The 19,810-nt window shown below is 34.4% G+C and overlaps 4 protein-coding genes across 4 annotated transcripts; 2 read left to right on the top strand and 2 right to left on the bottom strand.

Moving 5' to 3' along the window:
* Positions 1-61: 61 nt before the first annotated feature.
* On the bottom strand, positions 62-3,211 carry LOC106099909 (uricase). The gene is made up of 5 exons (XM_013278599.1): positions 3,102-3,211; positions 2,476-2,987; positions 2,117-2,240; positions 1,598-1,784; positions 62-784 (listed from the first exon to the last, which is right to left on the bottom strand). Exons 1-5 carry the CDS (start codon positions 3,122-3,124, stop codon positions 611-613), a joined length of 1,020 nt encoding a protein of 339 aa, XP_013134053.1. The 5' UTR covers positions 3,125-3,211; the 3' UTR covers positions 62-610.
* Positions 3,212-6,711: 3,500 nt separating this feature from the next.
* LOC106099611 (MAGUK p55 subfamily member 6) lies at positions 6,712-16,035 on the top strand. Its single transcript, XM_013278200.1, has 12 exons — positions 6,712-6,811; positions 8,145-8,239; positions 9,353-9,502; positions 9,722-9,931; positions 10,452-10,682; positions 10,775-10,873; positions 10,971-11,129; positions 11,581-11,791; positions 12,214-12,384; positions 12,901-13,046; positions 13,800-13,874; positions 14,310-16,035. The coding sequence occupies exons 1-12, from the start codon at positions 6,727-6,729 to the stop codon at positions 14,484-14,486; spliced, it is 1,809 nt and encodes a 602-aa protein (XP_013133654.1). The 5' UTR covers positions 6,712-6,726; the 3' UTR covers positions 14,487-16,035.
* Positions 16,036-16,096: 61 nt separating this feature from the next.
* On the bottom strand, positions 16,097-19,799 carry LOC106099613. The gene is made up of 5 exons (XM_013278202.1): positions 19,620-19,799; positions 17,384-17,551; positions 16,800-16,978; positions 16,429-16,602; positions 16,097-16,354 (listed from the first exon to the last, which is right to left on the bottom strand). Exons 1-5 carry the CDS (start codon positions 19,693-19,695, stop codon positions 16,199-16,201), a joined length of 753 nt encoding a protein of 250 aa, XP_013133656.1. The 5' UTR covers positions 19,696-19,799; the 3' UTR covers positions 16,097-16,198.
* On the top strand, positions 17,759-19,790 carry LOC106099612 (tRNA-dihydrouridine(47) synthase [NAD(P)(+)]-like). The gene has a single exon (XM_013278201.1). The coding sequence runs from the start codon at positions 17,857-17,859 to the stop codon at positions 19,588-19,590; it is 1,734 nt and encodes a 577-aa protein (XP_013133655.1). The 5' UTR covers positions 17,759-17,856; the 3' UTR covers positions 19,591-19,790.
* Positions 19,800-19,810: the final 11 nt, after the last annotated feature.

Raw genomic sequence — 19,810 nt, 5'->3', positions numbered from 1 at the left:
AAAACCCGGTGCGCCGACCCTACGGGAGTAGGATAAGGCAGGGGAGATGATGATGAGTAAAGTATTAACATGACATATTTACGTTAAACCAATACAGAATATAATTCAGATTTGATACCAAAAAAGATGTGGCGCCTCACTCTCTTAAGTTGACTAGATTTTGATTACTTTATTGAGAATTGGAGCGCTTATATTTCATAACATAACCTATCAAATGTATTTGTATTGAAAATTCTTATAAAATACACACATTAAACTAATTTGAACTAAATCACACGGAATGTGTTTTTAAAATACTAAAGTTTAAAGAATAAGACTAATATTAATGATCATGGTTACATTGTTGAGATTACAAATATATTGAAAACATCGACAAATTACAAAACAATATTGTTAGGTCAAAAAAAGTCGCTAATAAAACTCCACTACGTACTAATAATGTAAGCAAAATACTCGACTACTAAACTTCCATTTTCAATTAAAATAAAATTTACAATTTAGATCCAAGATTTTTTAGTAACTTAGTAGCAAAATATCTGTATAACGATTCACTAAAATAGCCTTATTTTAACGTTGCAGACAATGCTACGAAACGTAACCTTAAGCTACATCACAAGTGGCTCTTTGGTCTACGGCGTAGCTGTGCGTAGATTAGTCCCGCTGGCTTATCTATGGGTTGGTAGATGTGATGCCTCGGGTCTCCTTTCGTTACATTGGCGGGGAATTTGGACATGTCTATATTTAAATAATGTTTGTTCGGCATCGTCATCTTAATCCACGAAATCTGAAAACAAAATAATTCAGTTATTACTAATAATTCAGTCATTTATGATAACAGATCAATTCTAACTATCAGATTGTTATTTATAGAAACTAACATTGTTTTGGTGTTATAGGCCGAATATTATAGATTTGATAAGTTGGCTGACGTGATGTGAATCTTGTCTCCAAACACAATCAATAGTTAATAGTTAAGACAATTATCGCTTGAAATAAGCACACGTTCAACAAATAATTGTGATATAAACAGTAGCGATCCTTATAATAACTTATCGCTGCACGCGGTCGTCCTATATACTGATATATTATGTATTGTTATTTCACTAGGTACAATAACATTTCATTGAGATAGCCCCGGCACATGACCACTTGATTAGTAAACAAACAGAGCTAATTAAGGACAAGTAACACCCGAAAATATCATGATGCTTATATCACTCGCTCCACGAGATAAACATGTTTTTAAACGTTGGGACAAACTGTTTTAATTACTATTATTATATTCAACACTTTGTATGAAGTTCATAAACCCTAATCGTGTATTATCTCTTCGCGTTTGTTTTTAAATAGATATTTCCTAAAAGACCAAAATATTATAAAACAAGCAAAGTTAAAGGCAACATAACAAAAAGAGATGAGTAAAGATGGTGTGGAAACTGTACCAATCTGAGAAGAAATTCAAAAGTCATCTAATTTGCACATGACCAGTGTGATCTATTAAGGCCTAACCATATCTCTAGAGTGAGCTAATCTCTCGGTGGGAACGTATATTATGTGTAACTGCTGATAATAAGGAAGGTAGCTTTGAAGTACTAACCTCTGACACTTTTTCTAAGACCATCTTTTCAGCTTGGTACAAGGTGTGCTGGACGGAGGGGGAGTAGACGCCGGTGTCGGGCGGGCCGGCGAACTTCTCCAAGATGGCGTCCTTCACCGTCAGCCATGCGTTATCGAAGTCTGCTGTCCGCATACTGTCGTACGTCCATTCAGCCTCCACCACCGTACTAAACATAAAATACAACATATTCTAACGAATCACATATGCAATATTTATCTTATTTTGTTATTATCAGCCAAAGGCGTAGGTGACTTTCATTTTTCCGGGGTATTAGATAACAGATGTATAAAAGTCTATTAGTGTTTAAAGTTTTCTAGTATTTGATAACCTTATTTAATTTTATTAATTTATAGTTAATTCAGTCTATCACTTAAAAGGTTTTATTGGATTTAGGATTCTATAGCAAAAAAATAAAGGTTTTTGAAATAAATTATCTGGTCTAATTATTTTTGGAAAAGGGTTTTAAAAAGTAATTTCATCACTTTTAAAATAAAATACCTGAATATTCTTTCAGCAGCATCCGCAAGGGTTGTGTACTCGTCTTGAACGAAATCTACGAAAGCGGATTGTGTCGTTTTCAACACTCTTAATCCGCTCAGCCCTGATTTAACAACTACTGCGTCTGTAAAGAAAAAATATTAAAAAACAACTATCTTAATGTATTAGTAAAAACGTATTTACTTAACATAACTTTAGGGAAAAATGCTTTTATATTTGCCACTTGACTTCACCAATTCCAATCTGGAAATTAATGGGGAATATTGTTTTACCATTTTTTTTTATTATAAGGAAAATGTTCGGCTTCTAAAAAGTATGAATATGTTTTCAAAAACCCATTTGTTTTAAGATTTGCTCACCGTGTCTAACTTGAGAAACTTCACACCACCTCGTGGCTGCGGGTGAGAAGATAAATGCATGATTATGCGGCGCGCCCGCCTGCAGCCGCTCCCACGGGTACTCGACCACACGACACTTCGCTTCGCCGACCTGCTTATACGTGTACAGGAAATGGTTCACAACCACTGCGCCAAACTCTTCGGGCGTCTTTACACCGTGTTTTTTCGCCAGCAAATAGACGGTGTTCTTCTGCGAGTCTGTGGCGACCACGTCTTTGTTGTCACCGATCACGTATGGCGATTCGCTGGTCAGCTTCAACTCAGTAGACACGTCGTACTCCCGAATGGCATGGTACTCGCCGTCACGGTACACGTGTAGGAGCTTAACGCAGCTTTTTCCGTAGCCGTGGTCGCTGAGTTCGAACCGGCCACCGGTGTCTGCGGCGGCCGTAGGCGCGGCGCGAGCACTGCTAGGGGCCGCGACGATCGCGACTCCCTCGCCTCCACTCGTGTTGGAGGGTTTCGCATAGATTCTATATTAAAAACAATAAAATTAGTACGAAAGCGTAGACATAAAAAATAGACTTGTGCGGAGAAAATCGCCATAATTTAAAAAGCTGCGATGAAAGCTTAGATATTTATTGTACCTGTTGGTGCTAGTCCACGGCATTTCGAACAATTTACTTTATTTTGAGTGTGTGCAAGAAACAACGACGGCTCATGTAGGCCAGGCCGGAGTGACTGCGATAAGAGCCGGCCAGCCCCTCATATATAAGAGTAACCCGTGACCCCCGTTATCACGGACGAGCACGCGCCCAGTGGGAACTCAATAGTAACATGTCTATATTTGATATTTACTGTGACGTACGACTGATAGCGGATCCATCCAAAAAGACAAGAGCTGTAAATGACAACGACTCGTTCTAAGGTTATACAACAATATTAAGTACACATACAATCGCAAAGAAGGCGCAAAAGATCAAGATATAGGTAAGTGCAAGAGATACTCCAGATCGCTACATCGCCGTGAACATATTCAACACTATGGAAAGTGGCTACTATGATTAGAGAAACAAGAGAATTTTATCTTCGTTACTAGCTCCGTTTAGCATTTATGCAATGAAAGTTGAACTGTCGTCCAGGTTGCACGATCATATTTTTAATGACCAGCTCCAACTTTACTCGTTACATAAAAATTGAGATTACAGTTAATTACGGATTTTCTTATTTATGAGTAAACACTTGTAAGAATATTGCTGTACGTGATAAAAGTCTGTACACTTATCATGAAAGGATTTGCTGTTTGAGACTTAAACTGCCGAAAATAATTACGATGACTTCATCGCTAATCAAACAATTTTAATATGGGCTAGAATAAAATAACTATAGGTAATCAATTACTTATATGTCTGTGTCAAAATGTCCCATCTTTATGATTTGTTTATGAATGTAACGTGTTTATACCACTATAAAATACTTCATACATTAATATAAACATTGATGAGAAAAAAATCAAAACAATCACAAGAGTATATGCAATTAAGGAAACCGCAATCTACTATTAATCCTCCACAATTAATCTACTATATAAGTTTGATAAATAACAAATAAGGAATTGGATTGAGCTACGTCTAAGATAAGAATAAACGTGAGCTTTTGTTTATTTGTCAAATATAATCGCTTTTATCTTCGGCGGAGTCAAGGCCTGGCGTTGGCAAATAACGTAGTGGTGATATGCTGATCGTCTGAGGCACGCGTCACTTGTGCCACATAATTAACTTCCTTTATCGAGAGTTCAACGTATAGATTCAAAGTACATAATGTATAAGAGAAATTATAATTGTGTACATGAATTTGATTGTTGAACACATCGTTAATTACGTTACGTTTTCTCTATAGACTTTTATTCGCTTTAAGAATAACAACAGATTGACTACAAGCTTTATGCTTTGTTAGGCCGTTTTGAATTAATAGCAACACTTTCTGTATATTCAAAAAATATAAAAAGCACTGCTGTTTGTTAATTATTTGTGTTTTGCATTAAATAAATGCCAACAAGACGCTTATGCGACCATAAACTGACTACATAATAGTTATTTCTGAGAGCTTCATTGTGCAGTGGTCCGACAGCATGTTAACACCAACTGCATTATCTAATCCGTGTATCCAAACGCACTGTGCACTGTGCAGATGATGACCGCTACTTTCCCGTGCGGTAGAAGGTTAATAAACAGTTGGTTCGTAGTAAGGTGACGGCAAATGCCGCTACCAAGATAAAGTTCTCTTCCATAACAATAAAGTCTTCAAGCATTTATGATATCATCTAGCTAAAACACAAAACTCTGTCAATAATGAAGCACATTAGCTTTATTGTGTTGCACAGTGAGATCTTAAATATCATATGGTCAAATAACGTACATATTGTACTAAGATACAATTTATCGATATAAGATCAATAGTGCAGTATACAGTAAAAATGCGTTCGAAGTTATGGCACAAATAAGTCGTGACAAGTTTACTTAAAAAATTACAAACGTGACAATCGAATAACAACATGTAATGACGAAGATCACCCTTGACCCCAACGTTTAAATCACAAAGACAAATAAGGTTACATTTTATCATAACGAAAACAAATAGATATAATATCACGAGATCTTCGTATACAGTGCCGTCCAAACTTTTTGGCGGTTCGCAATTTAATACTAGACTCTGCGCATAACACGATATCTTACATTAATACGTAATAAGACGTAATAGTGCGCTAGCAGCTTATTGCAAGCCACACTAAAGTTTCAATCTCATTATGTTTATGGTACTTGTCCATAGTATTTTTTTTACTTACCCCAAGATGATGGTTTATTTATTATTTCTAACCATTCTTAAACAATCTTATGATCACATATTCTATTTAATCAATCTATTGAACATATTCTGGGAAAATATGATTATAAAATTAACCCACGTAATCTATTTATGATGAAATATATTTAGCAGTACTAAAATACATACACAACAATTTAATCTTTGCAACATTGCATTGCGGACATGAAAACCGTAATATTTTGGCATATGTCGCTGGCTAATTAGAAACAAGCAATAATTTTGGTACTTATTTTACTGTTTTTTTTTTGTGAATAAACCAACGAATCATATAATATGGAATCATCATTGTCTTCCACAGACATCATGAAATTAAAAGACCTTTGTTAATAATTTTATTTTACTTTAGTTAAGATAATTTATTTAAATTACGAACTCGTGTTAAAATTATATATCCTATATTCTTTCTTACACTTGCAAATAGATTATATTTTTAACTCTTATTTTACACTCTACATCATATTTACAATAAGTGCTGCGCATATTTTATAGACGCATCATAACGTTTTATGCGTTTTATTTTTATTTAGACTGATCCCAATTTATCTGAAGTCGGTATAAATAATAACTTTAGTTTTTTCACATTATACATACTCTACTAAATTGCTTCTTTAAAATGTATCTGAAGTTCAGATGAATATAGTAAGAATGAAATCGATTTTCCAAGTTTGTCGTCATACCACACACGTCGCGTCGCGCATTTCGCACAAGTGTGAGTGAGGCAAATGAGAAAACAAGAAAGTTGAACGAGCTTTGGTTGCGAAATCACGTAATAACATCGGCGGCGCTGGGGCGGGCGGCTCATTGAAGAGATGGCTAGCATTAATATCGATACATTAATGATTTTAGGTTGACATATTGAATTAGTAATACCACGAATCATTAATAAATATAATATGAATACTTTGGGCATTTAAACTTCGGTAGAATTCTTTAGTAAACCCAGATTAACAAAATCATTATTATGATGTGTTTTACCTATGACAGGCAGTTGTATTTGCTAAATTTCTATTAACTATACGGATTCAAATATCAGGCATAATTTAGTTAGCAAAGTTAAAGTATCTATTTTTTTCCAATCTTTTGGTGACAAATGGTAACAAATATCGACAGTTACTGTGACAAAGTCCAGGTAGCTTCACTATAAGTGACGTGATTTCGGAATGGGATCTGCGCTATGCGCAGGCGCGAAGGGCGGGCGGCGGCGGCGGCGGGCGGCGTGACGCGGCGCGCTCAGCTGACGGCGTGCGCGTGACGCGTCGCCGTCGTCGCCGTCGCCGCGCAGCCACGGCGCACGTCCCACACGGCCCGCGCTCCGGCACACATGCCACGCAAACCTTATCCGTGCTGAATACTCTAGTACTCCGTGTTGTGTAAAGAACATTACTCATGATGGTCCGCAGGAACGGTCGCTACACCGTCAGCCTCCGCGGCTTCCGGGATTTCGCCTTCGGGAACAAGCCGCCTGACGACGGTGAGTACTTTGACAATATTCGAACTACAGCGATCCTAACCTCAAATAGTAAAGACCGGTAAGCATTACAATGTTCGTGGACGCTTTCGACGTATTATTTGAAATATCGTAAAATTCGATATTCGGAATGCCGCAGTCGGTCGCAGTCGCAACGGTTATAGCTGCAGGATATTGCGTGCGTGAAAACATCGTTTATGTTATGAATCACTGTGTTTTTGACTTTTAACAGATGATTCGCTATTGATTATTGGAAGAAACATTTTCTTTTATTTAATTTAGAATGTACCCTGTTTGTTTTTCACACGTTAATAAGCAAAAGTTTTTACGAGGTGTCATACAGGTAGATGTTAGATGTTTTCGATATTGGTACGTATAAACTATTAAGTTAGGTAATTTCATTTGAACAAAAAATATGTGAATAAAGATATAAATAAAAAATATTAATTTTCACCACAATATTTAGTAAATACTATTTACGGTACTTTAAATTGAATATTATAAAAAATGCCTTTAACCGATGACATCGATTGAATTGTACGCTTTTGCCTGTATAAAATATTCGGAAGGTATAAATTCATGTCATTCATTGTTGTTGCGCAATCCGTTGAACTCTATAAGGAATAAAGAATCGTCAAATGGCATTTAGCGAACCTTTTGTGTCGGTTACTATTATTAAAAGTAACTATTTTAATTTAACTGTCATGAAACTAACGTGAAATATCTCGTGATATTTGACCATAACGTTACATGTATCACAGTAATTTATTTTATATACTAAATGTAGAAACTTGCTTACTTAATTATGTAATGATTAATTGTAAAAGTCAAGAGCGTCGCTAGCTAATGATCGAGGGAGGCTAGCATATTTTTTATAAAGGGTTCTCCTTGGCGACGCCGTGGTCAAGCCAGAAAATATACAGGAAAGTCGCCAGACCTATTGCTTTCAAAGCCATTTTAACTTTTCTTGCCCAGGTATTTTATACACATATTTTTTGTCTTTTTTATGTGTAATGCATCACTTAACACCCGCCGCCACCTAACGAGTACCACTAGACATATTTATAGCGCGTCATTGAGCACGTACGATAAATTCAAACCTTCCCAGAAGGAAAATTTATATTTCAGACGATTTACTTAATATTTTTATTTTGCCATTGAAATGATTTAAATAAATGAAATTGTTACAGTAAATTAAAGTTCTTATTTGATTCTTAATGTTTATTTTAAGAATGTTTCTAAAAGTAAAGAATCTCATAAAACTGCAGTGTGACTTGTTAATTTCCTTATTGCACTGTTTTTATTGAGATTTTAACAATTCATGTATATCTTACAGAGAAACAAGAAGAAAAGCCTGAAGAAGATTTATCTAACCACGAAGACATTTTTCTCAAAAGCATTATCGAAAGTCCTGATTTTGGGAGAAAATATGTGAGTAGTCGTTTTACTTTTAAACGCAGAACAGGATGACATATTCGCTAACTTTGTAATTCCACGAATAAACGACTTGCGATAAATTTGTATGTGTATAAACATTATGTCAATAAATCATTCGTGATATACCTAATACTATACCCTTATATGTATGCATTAGAACATTAGTAATACCTAAGTAGGATAAGGAATCTTATTAAAATATAAAACCCAAGTTGTAACATACGACAACTAAAAAAATCCCATAATGGTCTGCTATTCAGTATCTACAAAAGTATATATAATTTATCATCGTCGTCTATCTTTGACAAAAGCGACATGAATATTTAATACTTATAGTACTAACTGCTCCTAGGTCATGAAATGCAATTGAAATTAAAAAGAGGTGACAAAAACTAAAAACAAAGAAGGGACAAGATCACACTGGAAAGTGTTTTATGTTCCGTGGTTTACCACAGGCCCCTGTGCCGCGGCAGGCAATGCCGTCTCTGTTCGTTTACGACAATTTTTTACACTCATTTATATATTCTATAGCATGGTATCACTTCATACTTTGCCGCATCTCGTTGATTTCATCTATTACTTAAAAGAGAAAAAAGAAAATTAATGATTTTAATTTGTTTTTTTACACTGATTCCATGCTTGTATATTCTACAACGTTGTTACTTTATCTGTACCTTTTTGAAAGCTACTTTGACAGCAACTGCCAACCACTCCTGACGTAATACAGGTTTTCAATGTGGTAATGGACAATCGATCTTAAGCTACAAAGTTAATGTCTAATATTGAATGACAAACCAAAAATTCTTATGACTTTTTAACCAATAGGAAAACCGTTAATGTGAAATCGAGTAGGATGGGTGTGTTCATTCCTTTTTAATTATTAAACATTTTTGTTTAAAAAATTTAAATATAATCAAATTGTTACTGGTATCACGTAAGTAATTAAGGCCATATGCGGAATTATGTATGAAAGTGTTGTGTATTTGTTTTATTATATCATTTTTAATTCAATAAATGATATAAACAAGTGCCACGCCTAAAGCCAGTTTTTGTTATTGGTATCAACATTCTGTATTGAATTATTAAGACGACGAATTTATTTTACAGTCCGTAGATTCTGAGGAGGACTTAATAATAAAACCCGTCTCCTTGGATAACGTAAACATAATACGTTCGTTGAGTGAATATCGAGGCAATAACATACGAACTATTGAGCAAGCAGAACTCGCTATATTGCTATCACGAGTGCATTTTAAGGTATGTATGTGTTTAGAAACAGTCTTAAAGATTTAGAAATTTCAATCCCTGTTTATTACTTTAAAAATATCTGCCTATAATGTCACGGTAACTGAGTACCCAAAACATTTCTCCTAAATAAATCGAGTTGGCAACCATTGTTTTCGTAACAAAGGCTTGGTGACAAAAAAAACATATTGCATCGTAGATTCTAAATATTTATTTATTGTCTATTTTCAGGCTCTTATAGATGCTCATGATCAAATTGGAGCAATTTGGCTGGATAGAGGCTCAGGCATAGATGAGAAAGCAACTGAGAAGGACAAAAACAGTGAAACAACGGACAACACTGATAAAGGACTTGATCTTGACTTAAACGGAGACATGCCTGTGGAAACTATTAAAGTAGTAGGATTAAGAAAAGTGCCCGGTCAGCCTCTAGGACTAACTGTAAGTTGTGAAGCCTGTTAGTATTTTTTAATTGCTTTTTAGGAATTAAACATGCATTGACTTGTCATGAACAATTTATTGATGTAAATCTTTGTTTTGTTTTTCTGTATTTATTTTCATATCCCTTCTTTTTGCTAAATAAGAGTAATGAGTATTTACAAAAATGAATAGGTTATGTGAATTTAAATTGATTTCTAAAATCATTGTAATAACTAAAATACATCAAAGAACCAACTTTTATGGTTCGCCAGTATTTAAATTGGTCCACTAATTTATTACGAAAGCCATTGCCACTTCACAATTATTGCCTCAATTGAATAGACAATTAAGTAATTGATGAGCAATTTAACTGAGAGAAACAAATGCTATGTTAAAGAGTGTATTGTATTATTTAAGAAGAGGCCTAGATATTTTTATGTTTGGCTGTCTTGAATTTTAATATGATATTTTGACTAGTAGAGATAAAAAGACACATATTTTGAAGGGAGCTATATTTTATAAAAAGCTCTTTTTATTTCAGGTTACAACAGATGAACATGGGCAACTTATAGTAGCCAGAATATTAGCGGGTAGTGCTGCGGCTAAACAAGCACTACTTTCTGTAGGAGATGTACTTCTGGAAGTAGATGGTGTACATATTGACTCCGAGGACCAGCTTAAAGAAGCAGTGTCCAAGCCCAATGATAGAGTCACCTTAAAAGTGGGACCGAATCTAAAAGAGAAAAGTGGACAATTATCAAATAAGCTTAGCGTAAGTATCTTTAGTTTTAATAATCACATTTAGTGGTCTGTTTCATGGTAGCATAACTTTGATAATTATATACAAAAATTTTATATTTTCAGTGTTATATGAGAGCCCTCTTTGATTATGATCCAAAAGACGACACGTTACTTCCATGTAAGGAAATTGGATTGCCATTCAACAAAGGAGATATTTTACAGGTAAATTTGACTATTTTCATATCAGATTTTTATTGTTAATGGTAATTAATATTAATATTTTACTAACTTCCTTTTATTTAAACTTCAATGTATCAAGGTTTCAGATAGAAAAGACCCAAATTGGTGGCAAGCGAGTCATGTTGAGAACACAGAGGTAGTGGGTCTCATTCCTTCCCCTGAGTTGGAAGAGAGACGGAAGGCGTATGTGCCGCCTGAAGCAGACTTTGTACACAAAATAAGCATCTGTGGTGCGCGGGTAATTCATTTTTATGTTTGTTTATCTTACTTCTCAATTTGGACTAATTATAGTAATAATTATTATTTTATACTTTTCTAATTATTAATAAACCATTCTTGATGTATTAAATTTTTCCAAATATTATTGATAATGTACATGTACTGAAGTTACTGGAATCCTAAAAAAATATATTTGACTAGCTTTTACCCGTGACTTCATCCGCACATAATTAAAGAAAAAACATAGTAAGTAGCCTATGTTTTCTTCCAGTCTATTATCTATGCCTAATTTTATCAAGATCCATTAATTCTGGTGATGCCTTCTAACAAACATCCATACATCCAGACATTCGCATTTATAATATAAGTAAAATTAAGTGCCAATTTTTTATGTTTTACTAAATATTTGCGCACATTATGAACCGATACTAGTGATACCAAATGTTTGTGCATTTCACATATTTTAACAGATATCGAAGAAGAAAAAGAAGTTTGTGTACGAGTCCCGGTCCAGCGTGCAGCTGGAGGGCGCGGAGCTGTCGCTGTACGAGGAGGTGGCGCGCACGCCGCCCTTCCTGCGCCGCGTGCTGGCGCTCGTCGGCACCAAGGGCGTGGGCCGCCGCACGCTCAAGAACCGCATGATACACGAACATCCTGACAGATTTGGTGCTGTTGTACCGCGTGAGTGGTTTTCAGTTATTTATTCATCATCATGAAACGCATGAGATGCATCAAAGAAACGCACTAATAATTATAAAAAAAAATCTTTAAAATGTATAACTGTTAGATATAAGCAAAATGTAATGTATGCTATGGAAAAACGAGTCATTCTGTCACAAGTAAATAACTTACTTACAAGAATGTCCCAGCACCAGAACTCTACTTGTAAAATATGTATGATTTTATTATTATTTTTATCATCACTAGCTCATTATACGTCCCCGCTGAGCGGCTCGGAGCCTACTCTAAATAATAACATAGGCCTAGTCACCCTATGACCTACCACCCTATACCGTGCTTGAGGTGGAGTGCAGATTGCCCTCTGCCTAAACCTCGTTTAGATTCAAACTTTGGAATGTAAAGCGTTGTTTGTCTATATGCAGATACGTCTCGTCCGCCGCGTCCGTTGGAGGAGAACGGTCTGTCGTACTGGTTCGTGTCGCGCGAGGAGATGGAGCGCGACGCGCACGCCGGCCGCTTCCTGGAGTACGGCGAGCACAACGGACACATCTACGGTACACACCTGGACTCCATACGAGCCGTCATCAAAGAGGGTAAGTCTACTAATTCTATTTCATTTATATCAACACCATTTAAGTGTTCTTGTTCAAAGTCTTAGTATTTGTATAGAATGGGAATTTCTCATATTAAGTCGACATTTAAAGTCCAGCTACTATTTCCCAGATAGTTTTAGATTTTCGCCAGATATTAAAAAAGTATATAGAGGAAGCGTAGTTGACACTTCACTTGAGACATTTTTTATGTAATGCTCACTACCGCTATCTATTACTAGTGAAATAATATTACATGTTTAAATTTTATTTTGTTACACTATTTAATTTATTTATAACAAAAGATGGAGCTTATTATAATTTTGTAAAATTGACAATACAAGGACATGAGGTGGCAGTAAACTTGACAACTAACATTGCAAAGATGTTACCAGTGAAAAAATGATGTTCATTATGTCTAGTCTATATATTTCTTAAATGTCTTTGATTTTCGCATAACAAATTTTATTCCCGTTTTACTATTCACCGAAGAAATTTATGTAAATGATGTGTTTACAGGTAAGATGTGCGTGCTGGACTGCGCGCCGGCGTCGCTGAAGCTGCTGCACAACAGCAGCGAGTTCCTGCCGTACGTGGTGCTGGTCGGCGCGCCCGGCATCGACCAGCTGCGCAACCTCACATACGCCTCCAACAGGAACCTCACGGTCAGCAGACACCGACAGACATACTACTGCGTACACATGTAGATTCAACATTCATCTCCCCTACCTTATCCTATCCCCGTAAGGTCGGAGCACCGGCTTTTCGTCTTCCAAATAACTAATAATCCATCATCTCAGTCATCACTCCCTTCTTGATCATGTCACCTTTCACAAAATCCATCCATCTCTTTCTATGTCTACCTCTTTTTTCCCTCCACATTCATAACTAACGTCCTTTTTATTACATGCGATTCATCCTTCCTGATAACATGCCTATACCCTGCTAAACTTATACTCCTTAATTTCTCAACTACCTTAGATTATTCAACATTCTGTTAAAATTACATATGATATGTGCATATGTTGTTATGTTGTTGAATGTAGCTGTTTTTATTCTTAATTAGTCGTTATTATTTGTAAGTTTCTAGTGTTATTTGTCTTGAAATGTATTAAGACTATATCTGTACACTAGAGGTCAAAATTTTAGTCAGTATCCAACATAATTCTTTTATTTCATAAGGTGGCAATACTACAAATATACCCAATCCTCATGCTAAAAAGCTAGCGCATGCCATCCTTTGACCGCGTCTTCACTCAGTTTAGGTGGAATTGTGGTCAAACACTGTTTAGTTTGTGAAAAAATTTAAAGTTATGTATGACATAGAGTAACTTTCATAGATGAGTTAGTATTTTAGTGTTTATTGTGATTTGTAAAAGATAGTATATGCATGTTGATTGTGTGCATGTGCGCTGTAGTTCGACAGGCAGAGCTCCATCCGCTACAGCTCGCGGCGCGCGCGCACGCTCGAGTCTCTCGCATCGCTATACGAGGTAACACACTTAAATTCATTTGTATTTTATAATGTTATGTTTTAAAATAAGGTTACATAGCTGTCACCGGCAACTACGTCCGCATAGAATTAAAAAAACAATTAGTAGTCTATATGTTTTACAGACTATGCTCTACATCTATGCCAAATAGCCAGATCCATTAATCTGTTCTATAGATACGTAGTAACAAATACCCATCTGTATAAATTTTACATGTATAATATTAGTAAGAAATGTCGTCTAACTAAATCTCTATATATACAGTCTTCGTCTCAATGTGGAAAATTTCAGTATAGACAAGCTGTTTTGAAGAAAAATTCTATTGCAGTAAAAAAATCCAATCAACACTTTTGATATCTTGATGTAAATGTCCAGTCTAAAAACTGGTAGATATGTAGTATAGTTTTAATCTTTATATGTATGTTTGTAATACAGGAGGAAGATATGAAGCAAACGCTAGAGGACAGCGCTCGCATCCAGAGAACATATGAGAAGTACATCGATCTTGTGTTAATCAATAACAATAATGACACCACTTACTCTAAAATAATGGACGCTCTCCACTCGCTGTCCACAGACCACCAGTGGGTGCCTGTCAGCTGGATTTATTAACCTTTATAAGCATTAGGATTTATTTTAAGCAACCATGGTCTTCCCAGCTAAATTTGTTCGTAATAGCAGCCTTATAGCTTACAAAAATAATATACCTCTAATTAAAATTTAAACGTCATTTAGATATTTAAACAATTTGTACGATGTAGATTCTCATCACCATGCACAAGTTAGAATTCTCGATTTTTATGTATCGATCTACAAATTTCATGTATTGTCAAAATCAGCAGTTTATTTAAGAAGACTTGCCTTTGTTTTATTGTATTACATTTCAACTGCCTACTTTTTATGTCGTTTGTTTACTAAGATAATTTGTGCTGAAATATTTTCTCCCTCTCGTCTCAAAAATCAGAGACAAGAAATTGTTTTTGTACAGTAAAAACAATTACAATAAATAATGTATAAGGATAATAATAATAGAATAAAAGCAATAGCTACTTATAAGGAATTTTGATATTTTTTTAAGATTTTTTTTTATCGAATTTAATGTACGGTCATCACAAAGTTATCACAGCTTTAGACATAGTATTAAGGAATAGATGTACGTTTTATACCATGGTTGCATTGAATTTTAAATGCAAGATATTGCAGATATGTAGACAGTTTGCTCTATCAAAAAAGGAGATGGTTTAGCACCAAGCTATTCTAGCACTGAGCAATATTGTAAATCATTCCATTGATATGATCTATATTTGTTCTTTACAAAACTGTTACCACAGGCTTTGCTGATTTTATAACCTTGAAATTATAACATTGCCTATTAAAACATTTTCAATATTAATATGTTCAAAATTTAACATCCCACCAAAAAAATATAAAAAAACCTTAGCTGTAAGATTTTTGTGTCATTACAATTATTACAATTATGTTTACTAAACATTAAGGTACACAGGCCTAAATAATTAGTGAATAGAACTTTTTTATATTTAGTCTAGCTTAATTTAAGAACAGCATGCATTTAAACAATGAAATCTATGTAATAAGTATCTAATGCCCGTTTTACTAAAATTTAATTCACAAGCATATATCTAGTTTTTAACATTTTTTAGTACTGATGAGAATATCAAGAATTATGATATAATGTTAATGTCATGTTAAAATCCGTCAAAATTAATTTCTTACAAGTCATGTACCTTTAGTGAAAACGGACATTACTGCTGTTGTCTTAAGAAAAATATAGTAAAGGCGCAACGGAGCAACGCAATCACATGTATTTTTATATTTATAGCAAAATAATTATTTCTTATATTACGTTATTAAAATATTTACATTATATTTTGAAAAATAATATAGTTTTTCAATATAGCACATATAATTGAAAGGTATGGCAGCATCTACGACGACTTCTTTTTTATCATCTTTATATCTTGGAGGTTTAGAGATAGTTGTATGTTTGTGTTGTGTGTATTAAATATTATGTAGTTTGATTTGCGTATTTTAGCTTGTATTTCGTAAAGTATCTCACATTCCGTCCATTTTGTTTCGTTTGTTAAGCTATAAAGTCTATTTGTACGAAGAGTATTTCAATATATGCATCGAGCAAAAGCAATGTTTTTTTTTTTATTTTCCACTATTTCATGGCTTTTTTAATTAAATTTCGCTTTTTTTAATAAATAAAAGTTTATTTGCTTTTGCACAAGAATTTTATTCAGTAATACCACATCTTTCGACATGTTTTATCCTTGAATTCCACCATAACTACAACATGATGGTCATTGATTATTAGGTTGACGATTTGTCTTGTAATGGCGAACGGAGTTCTTGAATATATTGGGATCTATATGGTTCAAGCCAGTTTCAGAACCGCTCGCATTCGTACTGTCAGTCTCTCTCTCCAATAGGTGAGGCGCCAACAATAAAAATAGTTGCTAAAATAAAACAAACCTGAATAAAAGAATGTTAATAAAACTCAGCTATAAAAATGTCTCGGCGTAATTTTTACCTCTGCCCAAGGAATAAGAGGCAAATTCGTGAAAGCGGCTTGCCAACCCGGCAGTCCGAGGTGTACTAAGGACATCCTGAAGTAACAAGTGAAGGAGTCCGCCAACCAGCCCCAGGCACCTTCGCGGGTCGCTAACCAAATGGACCAGCTACCGTTTGTACAAATTAGGCAAACCTATATATAAAAAATCTATCTAGATTTAAAATTTTAATGCTTAAAAATATACATTTACGCACTAGGAACAAATATTAATGAAAAAAAAGCCATTATATTATAAGCTATAACAAAAAATTGAGGAAGGATTACGATCGTTAACACGAGATAGAAATTTAGTACTGCTTACCTACGATCAATGATAAAAAACTACTAACCTTTCCGATATTTCTACAGGTATCTAATTCAAAAACTTTGCTTTTTGGATTAAGTACTGGTCGTGATCCAGAACTATTCCGTGTCACCGAGAAGTCCAAAAGGTCTTTTAAGCCGGCAGACAAACATAATTCACTTAACGAATTTACTTTTATAGACCCAACTTGCAAAATTTCATCAGCTGTTTAAAATATAATCAGTTGTAGAAAAGTATCTTCAAAAAATGTTATTTAAAAATAAATTTTATTTTACAACAAAGTATTATCATGGCTATTGCTAATTCCTTACACTTGAATGCTCATATTTTTAAATGGGAGAACTCCGTCCCAATCATTATCCACTAAGATTTCCATTCGTGTCGTATTATTTATTTATAGAAACTCCTCATGGATTCATGGAAGAGAGTGGAAATAGATCATTGGTATAAAACAAAACTAATAAAATTGCAGTCGCGCGAGGTTTATCTTTCTCTCTTTCCCTTAGCAACTCGTGAAGAGACATGCTTATCATCGAGAAACTTTGCTTGCTTTTATATACTAGCATACTGCATATTGAGAAAACTTATTGACATAATATTTATACTTGCCCGAATATTTAAAATTCCATGTCAATAAAAATCCATCACTAGAAGCATAAAAATTGCGTAAATCATCCGGCAAAATAGTCGAATGCCTTTGCTCCCAGTTAGAAATAGCTATACGATCGCAGGGCGATCGTCGTTCTACTGCCACGTTTGATATACGGGGATCAGACTCTACAAGTTAAATTAAATTTAATAACAATGATTTTTCATTATTAATGAATACTTTAATAAATCATGCATTCAAATCTGAGTTAACATATTTTTTATTATGTAATTTTTGAATAAAGTAACATTCAAAAAGCAATGAAATGACAACACACGTAAAAACTTTCAATGAATAAATAAATCTGTCAAAAAGTTGTTTTCTTACTATCAACACATGTTTTCTTAACCTAACATACTCTATCTCAAAATCGAGTATCGATAAGGAAGTTTTTCCATTTTATTTTCCTTATTTTATTTATAATGGTCCGAAGATGACAAATGTAGCACCAGGTGTTTGTGCTATTAAGGCAGAATATATCATTCAAAGGTCAGATAAATGTAACACCGTTCAAGAATCTGAAACATCTTTAAAAAGAAAGCTAGATGGAGAGAACGAATATGAAGAGAAGAAAATTAAACATGAAGAGCCGTCCCACAAAAACAAAAAGAGAGGTCAAAATAAAGCAAGACCTAAAACATTCAAAGATGAAATACAGAATAAACCTTGCCCTAGTATATTAGACGTAAGTAAGAGCGACGAAAAAAAATGTCAATTTACTAACTGCAAATATATACACAACCCTTTAGATTATTTAAAAACGAAACCTCAAGATATAGGTGAAAAGTGTCGATTGTTTGATATCCGAGGCAGGTGTCCAAGAGGTATAGGATGCCGCTTTGGCTCATGTCATATCACGCCTGAGGGCTATAATATTACTGACGACAATAAAATCAAACAGTGGAAAGACGATACCAAAAATACACTGCAAAGTTCACTTCAGATACAATTGCAAAAGAAAAAATATGATTTTAGTTTAGCTGAAAATATTGTGAAGAGTTTTATAAAGAATACACAAAAAAATGACTCTACAGATAACAACAAAAATGTTAACAGTGGGACAGTAACTGATGAAGATTTAATAAAACTGAACTCCCGTGAAAAAAAGAAAATAGATTGGAGTGATAAGTTGTATCTAAGCCCTCTCACAACAGTGGGAAATCTACCTTTTAGAAGAGTATGTAAAGATTTTGGTGTTGATATTACATGTGGGGAAATGGCTCTCTGTGAACCATTGATTAAAGGTTTAAAACAGGAATGGGCATTAGTAAAAAGACATGAATGTGAGGACATATTTGGTGCTCAAATATGTGGAAGTAATGCATTCATTATCACCAAAGTAGCACAATTATTACAAGAAAATACAGAACTTGATTTTCTTGATCTAAATTTAGGATGTCCTATAGATTTAATCTATAAAAAAGGTGGAGGTTGCGGGATGATGCATAGATTACCTGGATTAGAGACATCTATCAAATCTGCTTCAAAATTGTTAGATATACCATTCACTGCAAAAATAAGAACTGGGGTGTACCAAGATAAAAAAATTGCTCATACAATTATACCCAGAATGTTTGAATGGGGAATATCACTTGTAACATTGCATGGTAGGTCACGAGAGGCTAGATATACTAGATCAGCAGACTGGGAGTATATAGAAATGTGTGCAAAAGCTGTTGCACCACACCCCATGTATGGTAATGGTGATATATTAAGCTATGATGATTATGTTAAAACAAAAGAAGTAGCACCTTCAATACAAGGCGTCATGATTGGTCGTGGTGCACTTATTAAACCTTGGATATTCACAGAAATTAAGGAACAAAGAATGTGGGATATAAGCAGTAAAGAAAGATTTGAAATTATTAAGAAATTTACTAATTATGGTCTTGAACATTGGGGCTCAGACACTCAAGGAGTTGAAAATACGCGCAGATTTTTATTAGAATGGTTATCATTCCTGTACAGATATGTACCAGTAGGTTTATTAGAAAGACCACCACAAAAAATAAATGAAAGGCCACCTACTTATATAGGCAGAGATGATTTAGAGACTCTTATGGCTTCAAGCAATTGTAGTGATTGGATAAAAATTAGTGAAATGTTACTAGGTCCAGTACCTGATGGTTTTGTGTTTTTACCTAAACATAAAGCCAACTCATATTGATAATATATATACTATATATATATACTAACCAAGGACTCTTGTAACACCCAGCGTGATATTTTCATAAAAAGAATCTTCTGATACTAAATCTACAGAAAAACTCATGATAGTCAACAAATTGAATATTGTCTAAAATAAGCAACATAAAATGCCATAGCAACCCAGTTGGAAATGTCAAATAAAGACTTTGTTTTACTGTTTACTATATTTTTTCATACCT

This window comes from Papilio polytes, unplaced genomic scaffold, assembly GCF_000836215.1.
Source record: "Papilio polytes unplaced genomic scaffold, Ppol_1.0 DF824102.1, whole genome shotgun sequence".
Lineage (NCBI taxonomy): Eukaryota > Metazoa > Arthropoda > Insecta > Lepidoptera > Papilionidae > Papilio > Papilio polytes.
The sequence above is the reverse complement of the archived record's forward strand: the minus strand, read 5'-3'. Positions and strand labels throughout refer to the sequence as shown.